At 44.0% G+C, this 15,969-nt stretch overlaps 1 protein-coding gene across 2 annotated transcripts in view; it reads left to right on the top strand.

Annotated features, from left to right (window-relative positions):
• Positions 1-15,969, top strand: part of EGFLAM (EGF like, fibronectin type III and laminin G domains) — a 104,325-nt gene that overhangs the window by 74,820 nt on the left and 13,536 nt on the right. For both annotated transcript variants that reach the window (XM_081929630.1, XM_081929631.1), the window contains 5 exons: positions 6,445-6,570; positions 7,709-7,952; positions 12,460-12,571; positions 12,861-12,977; positions 15,202-15,382. In XM_081929630.1, coding sequence (XP_081785756.1) covers positions 6,445-6,570; positions 7,709-7,952; positions 12,460-12,571; positions 12,861-12,977; positions 15,202-15,382 — 780 coding nt within the window. The remainder of the gene's footprint in view (positions 1-6,444; positions 6,571-7,708; positions 7,953-12,459; positions 12,572-12,860; positions 12,978-15,201; positions 15,383-15,969) is intronic.

Below are 15,969 nucleotides of genomic sequence, written 5' to 3'. Positions count from 1 at the left end.
TGAGCACCAGTGGTGGCCTCACCTCCTTCATAGCCATGGCTGCCAAAGGCAATGGCATGCTCCTCAGTCATGTGGCCTTCACTGAGGTATCAATGGCTACTAGTCATGATGGCTATCCTCTGCCTCCCTGGTTGGAATACCAGTTGCCGGAAGCCACAGGAGGAGAGAGGGCTCTTGTGTTTGAGGGTTTCCCACGGGCATCTGGTTGGCCACTGTGAGAACAGGATGCTGGACTAGATGGGCCATTCGCCCAATACAGCAGACCCCTCTTTGGAGCTGCTGGTGCTGTGTGAAAGACGGGCACTGTTGGGGTCACCACCACCAAACTCTCCTTTGCCAGGCTGAGCATGTGCCACAGCAGTATCTGCAGCAACCTCCATCTCTCACTCCAGTGCTGCAGAAGGTGTTCCATTGCTGATAAGAGCAGTTTCCTAATCCGTTCCCCCAACCCCATTTTCCCTGGGAGACACCGTTATACATAGGGCTTGCCTCTGAAGACGGTTCAGAAACTTCAGCTAGTGCAGAATTCAGTGACCAGGTCGCTCACCGGAACAAGGCGGTTTGGGCATATTACACTGATCCTGGTCCGACTGTACTGGTGTATCTTCTAGGGCCAGATCTGATCCTCAAAGGAGTATGCACTTGCCCTCCAGTTGCCAGTCTCATAAGTTCTTTCAGAAGACGTCAAGGGCATTAGCTATGGGTCTTTGGAAGTGGGGCTGAAGCCAGTGACCCATTCACATCCTTCCCATCGGCCCTCCCATGAAAATAGTTTTATTTAGTTACTTATTAAAAGGGTATATACAGTCCCATTTTTTTCTCCAGTGTACTTGGAGTTCAGGGAGGGGGTATTCTTAGGCTGGATACTTAAGGTAAAATGGTAAGATCTGAGAAACCCACCTCTTCAAAGCGACAGTTTTCTTAGATTTGGAAGAATTTCATTCTTTATAGAAAGCACATAGGGCTGCGAAGGTTGTCTTTCAAAATTCAGACAGCCATTCAGTTTAGCTTCTTGCAGCATTCATTAAATTAAGGATGAGATTGTATACAGCTCATGTTTTGCATTGTCCAAGAAGTCCTGAATGCCCCGGTTTGAAGATTAAAGTGATAATGTTGATTTGAGTGAACAGATGGGAAGAGAAGAGTGATCAATTGATGGCATGTCTCTCGAAAAGGTCTTTGATTGGATTAATGGGCTTTTATTCGTAAACCTTGATAACTCAATTCAGTCCCCTCAACGCTTCCTTTTCAGCAAGTTGTCAAGGCTGTCTTTCAGTCTTTAGAATTTCTTGCTAGTGGCATTTCTATCAACTCATTCATCAGTCTTTAGGGAAGAGATGAGTTGGGATTTTATTAGCATAGAAGTCAAGACAGGTTGGTTGACAGCCTCTGCACACTTACCTGGGATGAAGCCACACTGGAACTCAGTGGAGCTTACATCTGAGGAGACAGGCCTGGGGTTTCACTGTCAAGTCCTTCATTGTTGCCTGAAATGGGTGGGGATCCTGTGGATTATCGCCACAAACAGTTTTTTAATAGAGCCCCAGACGGTATTTTGGAGATAATTCAAATTCTCTGGCAATGTTAACAGCTACAGATGGACCCTGAAGCCAAACTTATGGGCTTCTCAGCCCAAGGAGCCTCCAAATGACTACTCAGTGGATGGGGCCTGTGACAAACAGCCCCACATGGCTGCAAGACCTCATGCTGGTTGCCTGGGGTCCAAGACCACCCAGGGCCCACAAAGTGTTTTGTTAGTTGTTACAAAATTCTTCCTTCTTCTTTTAAATATAGTATAGTCAGAGTGGCCAGCTAAGCATCTAGAGAGGCTATTTTATTTTATTTTAAATAACATGTTCTTAGGCGCTTCTGCAATGGAAGAGTGTTTATTTCCAAGTAAATGCATTCAGTTAAAGCTATGGTTTTCCCAGTAGTGATGTATGGAAGTGAGAGCTAGACCATAAAGAAGGCTGATCGCCGAAGAATTGATGCTTTTGAATTATGGTGCTGGAGGAGACTCTTGAGAGTCTCATGGACTGCAAGAAGATCAAACCTATCCATTCTGAAGGAAATCAGCCCTGAGTGCTCACTGGAAGGACAGATTGTGAAGCTGAGGCTCCAATACTTTGGCCACCTCATGAGAAGAGAAGACTCCCTGGAAAAGACCATGGTGTTGCGAAAGATGGAGGGCACAACAAATGCATTCAGCACAAGGGAGGAGGAAGCAAACTCTGCATGATGGTGGAAATCCGGATTGACAAACTTTATTGATTGATTGTCTCTGATATAACAGGAATGTAGGAGCAATTAAAAAGCATGGGATGTTGGAGCAGGTGGGAGAAGAGAAGTGTTAATTGTGTGCTGTCTTAAGACACAGCTCTCTGACATTATGCAGTGAGGACCTTTCGATGCCACAGCAAAGAGAGAGAGAGAAAGCCTTCACTGCTGCCCATGCCAACCTTTGGATGCCCAGTGACTGTGTTGGTTCCTGGAAGTGTGGGCTGGGTGACCAGGTCAGGATGGAGAACCTGCTTCATTTTGCCTATAAAGCTCTGCAGGGACTGTGGTGCAGCTCATTCTGCTCACTGTCTGGAGGTATCACACTATGGCATCCACCTAAGCTTGGCAGCCTGGTACTGCTTCATCCTATAGAGTTGCAGTGATTTCCAACTCATGCCTGGACTTCATGTGTGGGGTGGGAGTCTCCTGAACCACATGCCAGGATTCATGTTGGCCCCAAAGGGCTCTGTTGCCCTGGTAAGGTCCCAAAGTCCTATGGGACACATCTGAGGAGACATCACCAAGACTGCTTGTCCTTCCTGCTTTTGGGAAGAGAGGCACTGCAAAAATCCTTCTTCCTATCCTGAGAGAAGCTCTTCTTCTTCTTCAAAGGTTAAATTGCAGACCCTGCCTCTTGAGAGTTTTGAGAAATCCAGGCAGTGGCTTAGCTTTAAAGTTACTAGCAATTCCCATAGGTGACAAGCCCCAATCCACTTGTGATATAATAATGGAAATTCCTCGGGGGAGGGGGGAGAACCTTTTCATTGCCAAGAACAGAGTTGCTTCTCTAAGGAATTCAGCCTTGCTTCAGGTTTGTGATCGATCCTGGAAATCAGTTAGGGGAGAGCATGAGCTCTATTGTTGCTGCCACATGTGTGCAAAAGGAATTCAAAAGGGAATTCAAGTCTAGTCCTTATAGTTGCCAGAGCTGGGGCTTAACTCCTGCGGTGGAGATACAAACTCTCTCTGTATTTTATTTCTCCTAATTTTTATGTTCCCATTCAAGCTACGTCCGTGGGTCGTCTATAGCTGGACATAGGCTTCTAATAGATTTGGAGAGCCAGTGTGGCGTGATGGTTAGAGTGTTGCACTAGGAGCTGGGGGAGCAGGGTTCGAATCCCCACTCAGCCATGAAGCTCACTGGGTGACCTTGGGCCAGTCACCATCTCTTAGCCTAACCTATCTCACAGGGTTGTTGTGAAGATGAAATGGGGAGCAGGAGAACCTAGGAGAGTCTAGGAAGATAAAGGTGACATAATACTATTAATAATAATAATGCCAAGGCAGGTTTGTATAGATGCAGGCAGTTCGCTGTTGGTTAAATCACAGAGCCTAGGACTTGCTGATCAGAAGGTCGGCGGTTTGAATCCCCACGATGGGGTGAGCTCCCATTGCTCGGTCCCTGCTCCTGCCAACCTAGCAGTTTGAAAGCATGAAGTGCAAGTAGATAAATAGGTACCGTTCCAGCAGGAAGGTAAACGGCATTTCCGTGCTCTCGCCAGAAGCGGCTTAGTCATTCTGGCCACATGACCTGGAAGCTGTATGCCAGCTTCCTTGGCCAATAAAGCAAGATGAGCGCCACAACCCCGGAGTCAGCCATGACTGGACCTAATGGTCAGGGGTCCCTTTCCCTTTATCATTGAGATACTGGCAAGTCTTAAGATGCAAGCTGCACATGACAAGTGTGGTCCATGATTAAATTGCCTGATAACTTCTACATTCACTAAAAGCAACCATGACTGTTCCACGAACTATTTGGTCTGGGGCCATGGTGCAAGGCAGATTGTTGCATGACTGACAGATTCCCATGACAAAAGTAACTTCCCCTGCACAGATAACTGTGGGTCAGGGAGAAGGATTCTAGCCTAGACATGTGCCAAGTTAAGGCTAACTTGAGCTGTTATGGCACCAAGTCTGGTTGTTAAAGATGTAACATACTCCTCCTAGTATCTCTAGTACTAACTAATAGACATACTTTACTGCAGCTAAATACTTCGTGATGCTAATTATTCTTTTGGAATTGAAATAATGCAGATTTGCGGCAATGGGTTTGAACTATACCTATGTTTTTTCAAGTGATACCAGGAGTTTGGGCCTCTCCCTTCAATTGGCTTGATATTCTAGGTTAGATATCATCTGAACCCATGCATTCAGTCATGTTACACTGACTCTTGGAATATGCCACTTCCAAGCTATTCTGGTGGTGCCTTTTGAGATTTTCATTTAAGCAGCCTAAATATAGAGACTTAAAAATGATTGGGCTGTAGAAATGCTGCTGTTCTGTTTGTGCAGATTTCCGCTTGCACAACAGATACTCCCCTTCCTGACCTCTCCCCTGCAGCCCCCAGCACACCCTCAAAATCTGCTCCAGAGCAATGAGGGACTCTGAAGCAGATTTTCAGGGCACGCAGGGAGAAAAGAGGAAGAAGAAATCTTGTTGTGCAAGCAGAACTCCATTCATGACCCAGTGATCAACTGGGTGAGCATAAATTGCAGCAGACTATTGTTGGACTAAGGGACGTGGGTGGCGCTGTGAGTTAAACCACAGAGCCTAGGGCTTGCCGATCAGAAGGTCAGTGGTTTGAATCCCCACGATGGGGTGAGCTCCCGTTGCTCAGTCCCTGCTCCTGCCAACCTAGCAGTTCGAAAGCATGTCAAAGTGCAAGTAGATAAATAGGTACCACTCCGGTGGGAAGGTAAACGGCGTTTCCGTGCACTGCTCTGGTTTGCCAGAAGCGGCTTAGTCATGCTGGTCACATGACCCAGAAGCTGTACATCGGCTCCCTCGACCAGTAAAGCAAGATGAGCGCCACAACCCCAGAGTCGGCCACGACTGGACCTAATGGTCAGGGGTCTCTTTACCTTTTATTGTTGGACTTGTGTTCCTCCTTGACTATGAAGCTCCTTGTGTGGCTTTGTGCCAGTCACTCTCTGCAGCTGTCATTCAACTTTTCACCTCCTCAAGAGTTTTAGGGAAATGATTTCATTATTACGTTTTAATTCTTCCCTTTTAAAACCCCTTTGAGGCATTATTTATCACAAGGAAACAAATTGCTTACTGTATTCATATTTCTTTTGCTAGGATGTTTATCTGTGGATCTGTGTCTTCTTTAACTCAGCTCTCTACTGTGCTGTGGGGAAGAACAGTGTAAATTACTACCGCATATTTTTTTTTTTAAAAAAAGAGAAACACCTTAACTGCACATTTCACAAGATGATGTGTGCTGAAATATTTAAATGCTCCTCAGAAGTATCTTTGAGGCATTCTCATCTGTCAGTCTTCTGACAGTTTCTGTGCTGTTACCTCCAGCCATCTTCCTGTGAGATGGCAAGATGATAGAGATGTTGATTATAAAAGCCCGTATGTTGACAATATGGATTACCTGCCATGCAGATGGAACTGTTAACAGTGTAGCAGCAGCTAATAAGCTTAGACCCTGCTGCTTAACACCTCCAGCTCTTACTACAGCTTCCCTCAAATGCAGAAGGAACAAAACAGCACTTAAGATAATTGAGGTTAAACAACAGTGAGAGAGAGATGGTGAGAGAGAGAGAGATGGTACTTGCAATGTAAACAGTCTGGCAGTGTGTGGAGATTTGAGCAACCTGTCCAAGAAAAAAACAACTAATGAAAATTGGGAGACACCACCAGTCTGTTTGGCAAGTGATCACTTCTGGAAAGTCAATGCAATTAGTTCCTGTTGCTGCCATTTTGTAAAGCCTTGGTGACCTGCAGCTCAGCCACTTAATCCGGTGCTTAGACTTAACGTGTTGCCTGGGAAAAGATGCATTTACATGGCAGATCTGGCGCAGATCTCTGTGTGCGTAAGTGATCGAAAACAAGTAGCTCAATTAACCCATCCTTTGGGTACCTTGAATGACAAATCAGAGTAGTAGGAAAAGAAGGGTTAAAAACTAAATGAAATTAAGGGAAAGGATTTGCTGAATTAATAAAATAGAAATTGGAATACAGAGAGGGGAGGTATGGGGAAGTCGGGAAAGTAAGTTATAAGAAAATAAGGGAATGAAATTATACTTGTTTTTTTTGTGTGTGTTTGTATTGTTGTTATGTTTTGTTTTTAATATAATTTTTGAAACCTCAATAAATATCTATTTAAAAAAAATGAATGATAAATCAGTGCGTGTGTTGTTTTCTCCTTTTAGGTGAATGCAGCAGTGGAATTTGCGATGAGGCTTCCTGCATAAACGGTGGCACTTGCACAGCGAGCAAGGCGGACAGGTACATCTGCCTGTGCCCGCTTGGATTTAAAGGGCGCCACTGCGAAGAAGGTGAGAGGAGGACTTGCTGTGGATCTCTGCAGTTGGATGCCAGCATTTGGTGTGTTTTGTGGCAGTGGTGTCTTAAGCGATGCCTCCAGATGTTGTTGGACTACAAATCCCATCACCCACCTCCGTTGACCCTTTATGCTTTGGGTGATCATAGTTGGAGTTCAACAAAGTCTGGAGGTCTTTTCACTGGCTACCCCCTGTTACTACAGGCTGTGTCTGCACCCAGTTTAATCAGGAGCTGTTTGACTGACTTGCACAACTAACATCCCATAGTTGGTTGGCTACACACTGGTTTAATGCTGCTTTGTACCTCACCACTGTGGTTTGCTTGCAATTTAGAATCTCTTACATTATTTCTGCTTTCTGAAGTCCTGCTTTCTTTCCTCTTCCTGCCTTCTCCTTTGTTACTCAAGTGTGGAATGCTACACACACAAACTTCCCTACATTCATGGCATCCCTGTCCAAAACAATGTCATACGCGAGTGATCATACTGACCTGGTAGCTTTCTATTGTTTCCAGGCCTAAGCAAGTGATTTCTCTGCTACATTTTCACATCATTCAGTTCTGTATCAATTGGGGGAATGTTCATAAATGCCTGTTTATATCCCTTTGCCTCCCAGTTACGATTGAAATGGAGCTTGCTTCACTTGTGGTTAAGAGAAAAAATCTATGGAAACCATACTGACCATAAATGGGTAAGGTGGAGTACCTGATGTCCGTGTGGACAAACCCCGGTTTCCTACATAATGGATAGCAAAGTGCTATAAGTGACATGGCCTTCTCTAGCCTGCTGCCTTTGAGATATTTTGGACTACAGCTCCCATCATCCCTGACATGCTGTCTGATACTGATTGGAATTGTAAACATCTGGAGGACCCTAGGTTGTGGAAAGCTAGACTACACAGATGTGTGCTATTAAAAATTATTATTAGTTGTATAATAAACTATCTCATTTGTAGGTTTCTGAAACAGCTTTGGGCTGTTTTGTAAGTTCTTTATCACTATTTGTGATAGTGTTTCCACTTTATATGTGCTATGGTTTCTAGTATTGCTTTCTACAATGAAGTTTGAAGTTGAAGTAGACTTGGTTTTCTTGAGGGATTTTAAGTAATGTGTTTGCTTACCCTGGTCTTTCAGCTTTCATTCTCATCATACCTCAGTTCAACGAGACTTTGAAATCCTTTGCCACCATCCCCTGGCCTTTGGAACCACAGAACTACCTTTCCTTCATGGAGTTTGAGGTCACCTTTCGTCCCGATTCGGCCGATGGTGCCCTTTTGTACAGCTTTGACACAGGCAGCAAAGACTTCCTGTCCATTAGCATGGCAGACGGCTATGTGGAGTTCAGGTTTGACTGTGGTTCAGGAACTGCTGTAATCAGGTAAATGCAATTTACTAATTATTTCTAGAATTAATTAGCCATAATTTTTTTGGGCTGTAAAAAGTATCTGTAATTCTATACTAAAAATAAAAATACGATGGGTGGAATCCAAAGTAGCGCATGCCCCCGAAATTTTTCCTTTGGCTTACCACAACCCTTTGTAGCAAATTTGGGGAGGAGAGGGACACAGTTCCCAAATGGAAATACCTGTGCTGATGGGATGGGCTAGACAAATACCTCCCCTGGAATGCAAGTTGTCCACCAATGTCATAAACTGTGGTTATTTTCATGGGAAGAAGCTTCCCCTGGTCTCATGTGCTCCTTCCTCTTCCAGCACAGCAATGATAAGTACCGTGTTTTTTGCTCTATAAGATGCACTTTCCTCCTCCTAGAAAGCAAGGGGAAATGTGTGTGCATCTTACGGAGCGAATGCAGGCGGGAGGCTCTGCTCAGCGCTCCCTTTAAAGAGCCACGTGGAGTGTGTGTGCGGCTCTTGGGGGCTTTTCCCGAGGAGGAAGGAACCTCTCGCGGGCAGGGGATGAAGGCTCCCCTTGCCTAGAAGAGGCTGTGCACGGCCAAGCAAGGAGCTCAGGAGCTCAGGTAGAACCTTGTGCACCTGAGTAATTGGGGCATGGGGATTGCCTTGTTTCCTTCATGAGAAACCAGGTCATCATAAACCATGGATATTCATGGCACCCCCCCAAAGCATCCAGTTTATTGTGAAGTGGCCTGCCCCTATTCCCTGCTGCTTCCTTTGTGCTAGCAAATGTGAAATTATTAAGTGTTCATAACCTGAATTTTCAGCACACACAAACATCCACTAGTGCACTTGACAGAGGTCCATATGACTCTTCAACTCGTAGAACTTCCTACAGAACATTCAATCTAGTCATTATGTAACCGCTGGGTAATACTATGGAAGACCCACGTTTTCTTATTTTTCTCTTCCCTCCTTGTTTCTTTTTGTTTTGTATCGTAACTGCTAGTCTTTATTTCGAACTGTAAACTGCCTTGTCACAAAGGCAGTATATAAATTTAAAAAATGCAGATCGCCATAATGTCATGGTGTGCACAACTTTTCAACATATTTCGCACCACCTGAAACTTTTAACTTGAAGATGTCGAGGACTGAACACGGGATCTTTTGCATACAAAGCATGGTGTGTGGTCCTCACCCCCGTCTTAGCTATGGCCTTGGATAATTGTAACACTAATTGCTGAAAGCGGGAGGCTTTCCGTGACAGAGATCTGTGCAGGAAAGAGGACATAATGTGCATATTGCTCATTATTAAGTAGTCAGTCCCATCTGGCTTTTTAATTACATATTGATCTGAGGTGATTATTACCCTATTATGTATCGATTTATCTTAGGTAATTAAAGCCTAATTGTTATTAAATGTAGACCGTGAGTGGATAGGCTGGATGACATTGGCAGATGATGATTATTACTTTTTTCCCCCAAGAAAAAGAGATGGCGGGAGGATTATTTAGTAAAATGTTTTTCTAGCATTTCCGAGTAGATATTTACTTGAAGAAATGTTAAGAGCTCATCAGTGACAAGGTGTAAAATGTGACATGCATTTGAAATCCAAATTTGTGCGCTGTTAAAATTGACATGACATTTCAGCATCTTCCGTAAGTCTTTACTGAAAGTAACATGTCTGGCGGGAATTTAATTTGCATCTATCCGTTATAGATCAGCTGTTTTTCTGTTTTCTTAGATTAGTGACAATTTGTAAAGATTACTGCTTTTCAAATTTTTCCTTTGGGATGCATGGAAACGCAGTTGCGAATTACGATTCTTTCTCGTGGTCTCTCTTCATAATTAGGCTTATGGTTACAATGGTGCTCCCTCAGAGAATGCCTGATGTATGAGAAACATTGCTTGAAATTTAACTGTAACAGGTTGTGTAAAACATACAGCACGATTCATACACTCCTGCAGATCTCCATGGAATGTTCTTGGATCTTTCAATTTATTCTGCTTCCAGCATACTTGTTGCCAGTCCTCAGCTGGTTCTTCCATGACTCACATAATTTTTCCCATCTACCCTGCTCTCTGGGCCGACCCACCCATGAGGCAAGGTGAGGTGACTGCCTTGGGCGGCAGGATCCACAGGGGCATCAAATCCCGATATAGATAATTGTGTCCCCTCTTGTTCCTGATGTAGATCTTCATGCATCCCTTCTTCCTTGTTGGGGGGAGTGCCATTTTGTGGTTAGACTTGGGTGCCAAAATGTATTGGATCATCCCTGCCTACTCCTTTCTATGGCTTTTATACATGTGTTACCTTCACAAAGAGATTTTTTAGTATTATTAACATTTCTATCCTTCCCTTCCCCCCAAAGGAACCTGGAAGGGCCAGCAGCAAAACAATAAAAACAACCTTTAAAAACCATTAAAGGTAAAGGTAAAGGGACCCCTGATCATTAGGTCCAGTCGCGGAAACTCTGGGGTTGCGGTGCTCATCTCGCTTTATTGGCCGAGGGAGCCGGCGTAGAGCTTCCAGGTCATGTGGCCAGCATGACTAAGCCGCTTCTGGCGAACCAGAGCAGTGCACAAAAACGCCGTTTACCTTCCCGCCGGAGCAGTACCTATTTATCTACTTGCACTTGATGTGCTTTTGAACGGCTATGTTGGTAGAGCAGGGACCGAGCAACGGGAGCTCACCCCGTCACGGGGATTCAAACCGCTGACTTTCTGATCTGCAAGTCCTAGGCTCTGTGGTTTAACCCACAGCGCCACCCGCGGCCAACAGCAAAACAATAAAAAAACTTTTAAAAACCATTAGGAACATCTAAATACACTTGAAAATTTTAAGAGCATCTAAATGATTAAGCATAATTACATACTTTTGGTTTATTCTATACTGATTTGGTGAGTGAGTTGTACAGTAGCTTAGATCTCCTTAGAAGGCATGGCTTTGGTGTAAAATGCTAGACATTGTATCTGCTGCTCACTCCAGACACAATACAGTTGGCATGCTAAACATCTGAGCACCTGAACTTTGGAGAATGACAGTGTCTGCAAAGCAAACTACCTTCATAGCCCTCTAGATTGTAGAGATGCACTGAGCTGGGATGGGAACTTATTCTAAAGCTGGCTTGGCGAACTGGGAGCCCCTGAGCCACATTTGGTGCATGAAGCATTTTCAGCTGGGTCCCAATTGCAACACCAAGTTTTAATTGTGGTGTGGTACCTGCAATTTCACGGCAAATTTATTTTAAGAAGTTAAAAGCAAAATGTATACTCCACATGTTAGCATTGACTTCTCTCTTGGTGATGATGGAAGGGGCACCATAACTGTGAAATGTGTCTCATGGGCTAACTATTATAGAGGCTAAGCATCTGTGAAGTAGCAAAATACATTTCTGGCACCTAAATCGGGTAAAGTCTTTGTAATCCTACTTTTGCTAAGTACCGCCAGGAGAGAAACTACAGGCAACTCTCAGCTTACATGGGGGCACACTCTGGATATAGCATGTAAAGCCAAATTTGTGTATACTCAAAACATATTGGGTTCAATAGCGGGTGGGATTGCCAAAGACTTTCCCCCTGGATGCCCACCTCCTTTCCTGCTCTATGGGTGTCAGGTATCCATGGGTCAAGGTAGGCTGGTGGTTGCAGCACCATGGATAGCTCCACAGCTTGGAGATGAGCTGAAACCTTATGGGTTTCCAGACCACCTTTCCTAAGCTCCACCCCTTGGCCTGAGGAATGGGTTCTTAAAGGGCTGACCCACTGGCCTGAATATGTGTTCTTCATCTTTCTGTGGGCTTCTTCCTGGTGCACTCCTTGTGCCATTGGGTAGGCATAATAGGTTAGGAAGCATTTGGTTCCATTGCTGGCTCAGAGTCAGGAGACAGCATCTGTGAGGATTGTCTCAGGCTCTGGACCACCAGTCTCAGATTGTATGGGCTTGGCAAGTTCCTCCTCCCCCAATTCCAAGCTTTCCATGGAAGAGTGTAACTGATTCAAATCTAGGACCCACGTACCTACGGGACCGCCTCTCCTGGTATGCCCCACGGAGGACCTTAACGTCCACACATGACAACATTTTGGAGGTTCCAAGTCGCAAGGTGGTTAGATTGGTCTCAACTAGGGCCAGGGCCTTTTCAGTACTGGCCCCTACTTGGTGGAATGCTCTGTCACAAGAGACTAAAGCCCTGCAGGACTTGGCATCTTTCCGCAGGGCCTGCAAGACAGAGCTGTTCCGCCTGGCCTTTGGTTTGGATTCAGTCTGCCCCTTATGTCCCCGCCCCCCTTAAGGTTTTCATCTATGGGCTACATTTTAAATTGCATTTTAACCTGTATTTTAATTTGGGTTTTTTCCTATTATGTTTGTACTGTAATTTTACTGCTGTTAGCTGCCCTGAGCCCAGGGAGGGCAGGGTGTATATGTGTGTGTGTGTGTGTGTGTGTGTGTGTGTGTGTGTAATTAAATGTAGGAAGATACAAACATATTTGGGCCTCTGGCCTATTTGTTCCATTTCCTTTTTTAAATAGGAGTGAAGAACCCATCAGTTTGAACCAGTGGCATGAGCTCAAAGTGTCTCGCACTGCAAAAAATGGCATATTGCAGGTTGATCAGCAAAGGCCAGTTGAAGGAATGGCAGAGGTAACAAAAAAGCTTTATTTATATATTTATATGTACATGGAATGGCTCAGTTTTAAATATTGGGTTTATTCGGGTTTCGGATGTTTGGTTTACTTATTTTCTGGTTCACTGTCCAAAAATAAAATAAGTGGTTGAACAGAAATTCAGCTATGTTGTAGCAAAACAAAGCCAGTGGCACTGTCTTTGTAGATATAAAATACTTGGGAGGTATAAAAAATATTTGGGAACATAACCTAAAGCAATCTGACCCCCTGATTAATTCTGATGCATATTTTTTTTTTCCTGATAGGGAGCTTTCACACAGATTAAGTGCAACCCTGACATATTCATTGGTGGAGTACCAAGTTATGACAGTGTAAAGAAGAACTCTGGCGTCCTGAAACCTTTCTCTGGGAGTATTCAAAAGGCATGTGTGTGTTTGTCTGTATTTATATAATCTGTCCTTCCTGCAAATAATTCAGACCTGTCCTTCAGAGAAGGGGTAGAGCATTCCTCAGTTGTCTCCCATCCACAGGGACTCAGCTAGCCCAAGACTGGATTAACTTCAGAGATGGACCGATAAGAGGTGCCTTCAGATCTTTCTGTTCTATCTGCACTCTCTGTGTGCAAATGCATTCTGGCTGTTGCTCAAGCTGCCTCAGAACATTTATTTTTGGCGCTTGAAATTCTAGCACCCTAACAGAGCAACCCAAAGCCCTTTGAGGCTGAGCTGAGCTTGAACGGAGCTGAAATTTCCCTCTTACCTCTGCTGGTTGAACGACTCCTGGCAGTCAATGGCAGGAGGGAAGCCCACTAGCAGCACTCCCAGAGAGCCAGTGTGGTGTAGTGGTTAAGAGCGATAGACTTGTAATCTGGGGAACCGGGTCGCTGCTCCTCCACATGCAGCTGCTGGGTGACCTAGGGCTAGTCATACTTCTCTGAAGTTTCTCAGCCCCACTCACCTCACAGAGTGTTTGTTGTGGGGGAGGAAGGGAAAGGAGAATGTTAGCCACTTTGAGACTCCTTAGGGTAGTGATAAAGTGGGATATCAAATCCAAACTCCTCTTCTTCTTCTCTCCCACTGACTGGGGCCAGCAGAAAGCCCTGAAACAGGCTGTTTGGAAGGAGGGCCTGAGCTGAGCAGCTGCTGGATTCCATGTGCCAGCACTGAACCTGATTCAGATATAAGCTAGCACAGGGATAAGGCCCAGGCATTCCACCCCTGCCTTCCACCGTGACTTCCATGAGCAGCCAAGGTCTAGGTGAGGCAGTGGCTAAGCCTCTCTGGAAAGCCCCATTGTGGAGTGGAGGATTGGACTGCACCTGAAAGTATCTTCTCGATACATTCTTTTAGGACTCAGAAAAACAAGTGAACTAATGATGGTGGCAGGTTTTATCAGGTTTTAGGTTTCTTTCGCTTTTTCCAAAGTGCATGGAGATAATCCGTATGAAGTGGCTGCAATATTCTGTTTGATTGCAAGTGCCTCTTGAAATGGGGAGTTAAGCACTTGCTTTATATGAAATTCTGAGTTGCCCGTAGGAGCTAAGCTACTTGGAGCACTCCCTTGGGCTTGTAAATTGCCAAATGCTTGATCATCTGGAAGCTTTAGAAAATAGTGAGAGGTTATGTGATTGTTGTTTTTCCTTTCAGGCCATCAGATATTGTGATCTCCATACAGTTGAGTGGCATAGCTGCTTTAGGAGGACAAGTATCCCACATAAGAGCAGTCTCTTTTGCATACACCCAATAATAGGTCCATTTCTTTTCTTTTCTTTTCTTTCTTTCTTTCTTTCTTTCTTTCTTTCTTTCTTTCTTTCTTTCTTTCTTTCTTTCTTTCTTTCTTTCTTTTATCCTTCCTTCCTTCCTTCCTTCCTTCCTTCCTTCCTTCCTTCCTTCCTTCCTTCCTTCCTTCCTTCCTTCCCTCCTTCTTTCGCAGATTTTAATCCCCCCCCTCAACACTCACATTTACAGTTCACAGAGTTTTCCCTAAAGTGCACATTTTGTACAGTCTTTCCCTCAAGTATTCATTTTTTATGCATTTTCCCTAAAATAAAGTTTTGTGTGAATGTTTTAAACTAGAATTTGCATTGCTAAATGTGGAGAAGTGTGTCATCTGATTGAAAGCTGTGTTCCAATCCAGGTATAAGTCAGGGAGTGGAGAATTGGGTCAGTTCGCTTTAAAACATAGACTGAACAAATTTCTCCTTCCTCCTTAGTATAAAGCTAACTCAGGAGGATTTCTCCTCTTTTAAGGTGAAATTGGTTTCCGTCAAGAAACTTCTTTTATATCTCAGATTTGGCTCAGAGCAGAGCCATAAAATGTGCTCTAAAGTTCAGGCACAATGTTAATAAATCTGACTAAACTTTTTTTTTTTTTAAATAGAGGTTAAATAGTTTTGAGCTACATGGCTCAAAAGAACTCATCCTACTTCCCTTTGAGGATAAACAACAGAATCCTCTGGAAGGCTGTTCTCAGGAAACATACTGTTGAAAATAAACAGATGTTAAAGTGATCTCTTCATATAAAATTTACCTCATCCAATTTTGGTCTTTTTAAAAAATAAGAAAACACTTTTAGCTTATGATACTGAGTAATAAACTAAAGTATTGAAAAAACTCTTCAACTTCTAACCTTGTCTCTTACACAAAGATTGTTCTGAATGACCGGACCATAGATGTGAGGCAGGATTTCGCATCTGGAGTCAACCTGGAGAATACTGTCCATTCCTGTGTGAATTCCCCCTGTGCCAATGGAGGCACCTGCGTGCCCAAAAAAGATGGCTATGAATGTGATTGCCCATTGGGCTTTGATGGGCAGCACTGCCAGAAAGGTAAAGCTTTTATTTTGTGTTGGAACTGCAAAATCTCCTTGATTGCAGAGAGTAGTCTTGCTCAGATAATTAATTTGTGGCAGCAAAGCCGACAGGGGAATGTCAGTAGAAGGTGATTATTTCTTGGTTTTTTGTGATTATTTCTTGGTTATTATTGCTGTAATTATTTCCTGCTTATTTGCTCTCATAAATGTGCTCTTCTGTAGCAGAGAGAGGAGGCACAGTTGGCACTAATAAGAATTGAAAGACACAGTTTGCTTCTTTTTTATTATCTTACCTCCCAACTTTCCTAAGTAGCCCAGGTGGTGTATATGGTTCTTCCCCCCCAACCTGTGAGGTAGGTTAAGGTAAGAGGGAGTGCCTGGCCTAAGGTCACTCACTGGGTTTCATGACTGAGTCAAAAGTTGAACCTTGTTCTCCCAGGTCCTTAGGCTGATGCTCTAATTCATTCTTGAACTCTTTAAACTGGTTTCCATCACCACATTCTGTAGTAATTCGTTTAAAAATTCCGTTATCTTGTTTGTGATCAAGTATCTTCTTTTATCACTCGTTTGCCCACAGTTAGATGAATGGGGTTGACCACAATT

Source organism: Podarcis melisellensis (genome assembly GCF_964234715.1).
Source record: "Podarcis melisellensis genome assembly, chromosome: 11".
Taxonomy (NCBI): Eukaryota; Metazoa; Chordata; class Lepidosauria; order Squamata; family Lacertidae; genus Podarcis; species Podarcis melisellensis.
Note: the sequence above shows the minus strand (reverse complement) of the source record. Positions and strands in the feature narration are given on the sequence as shown.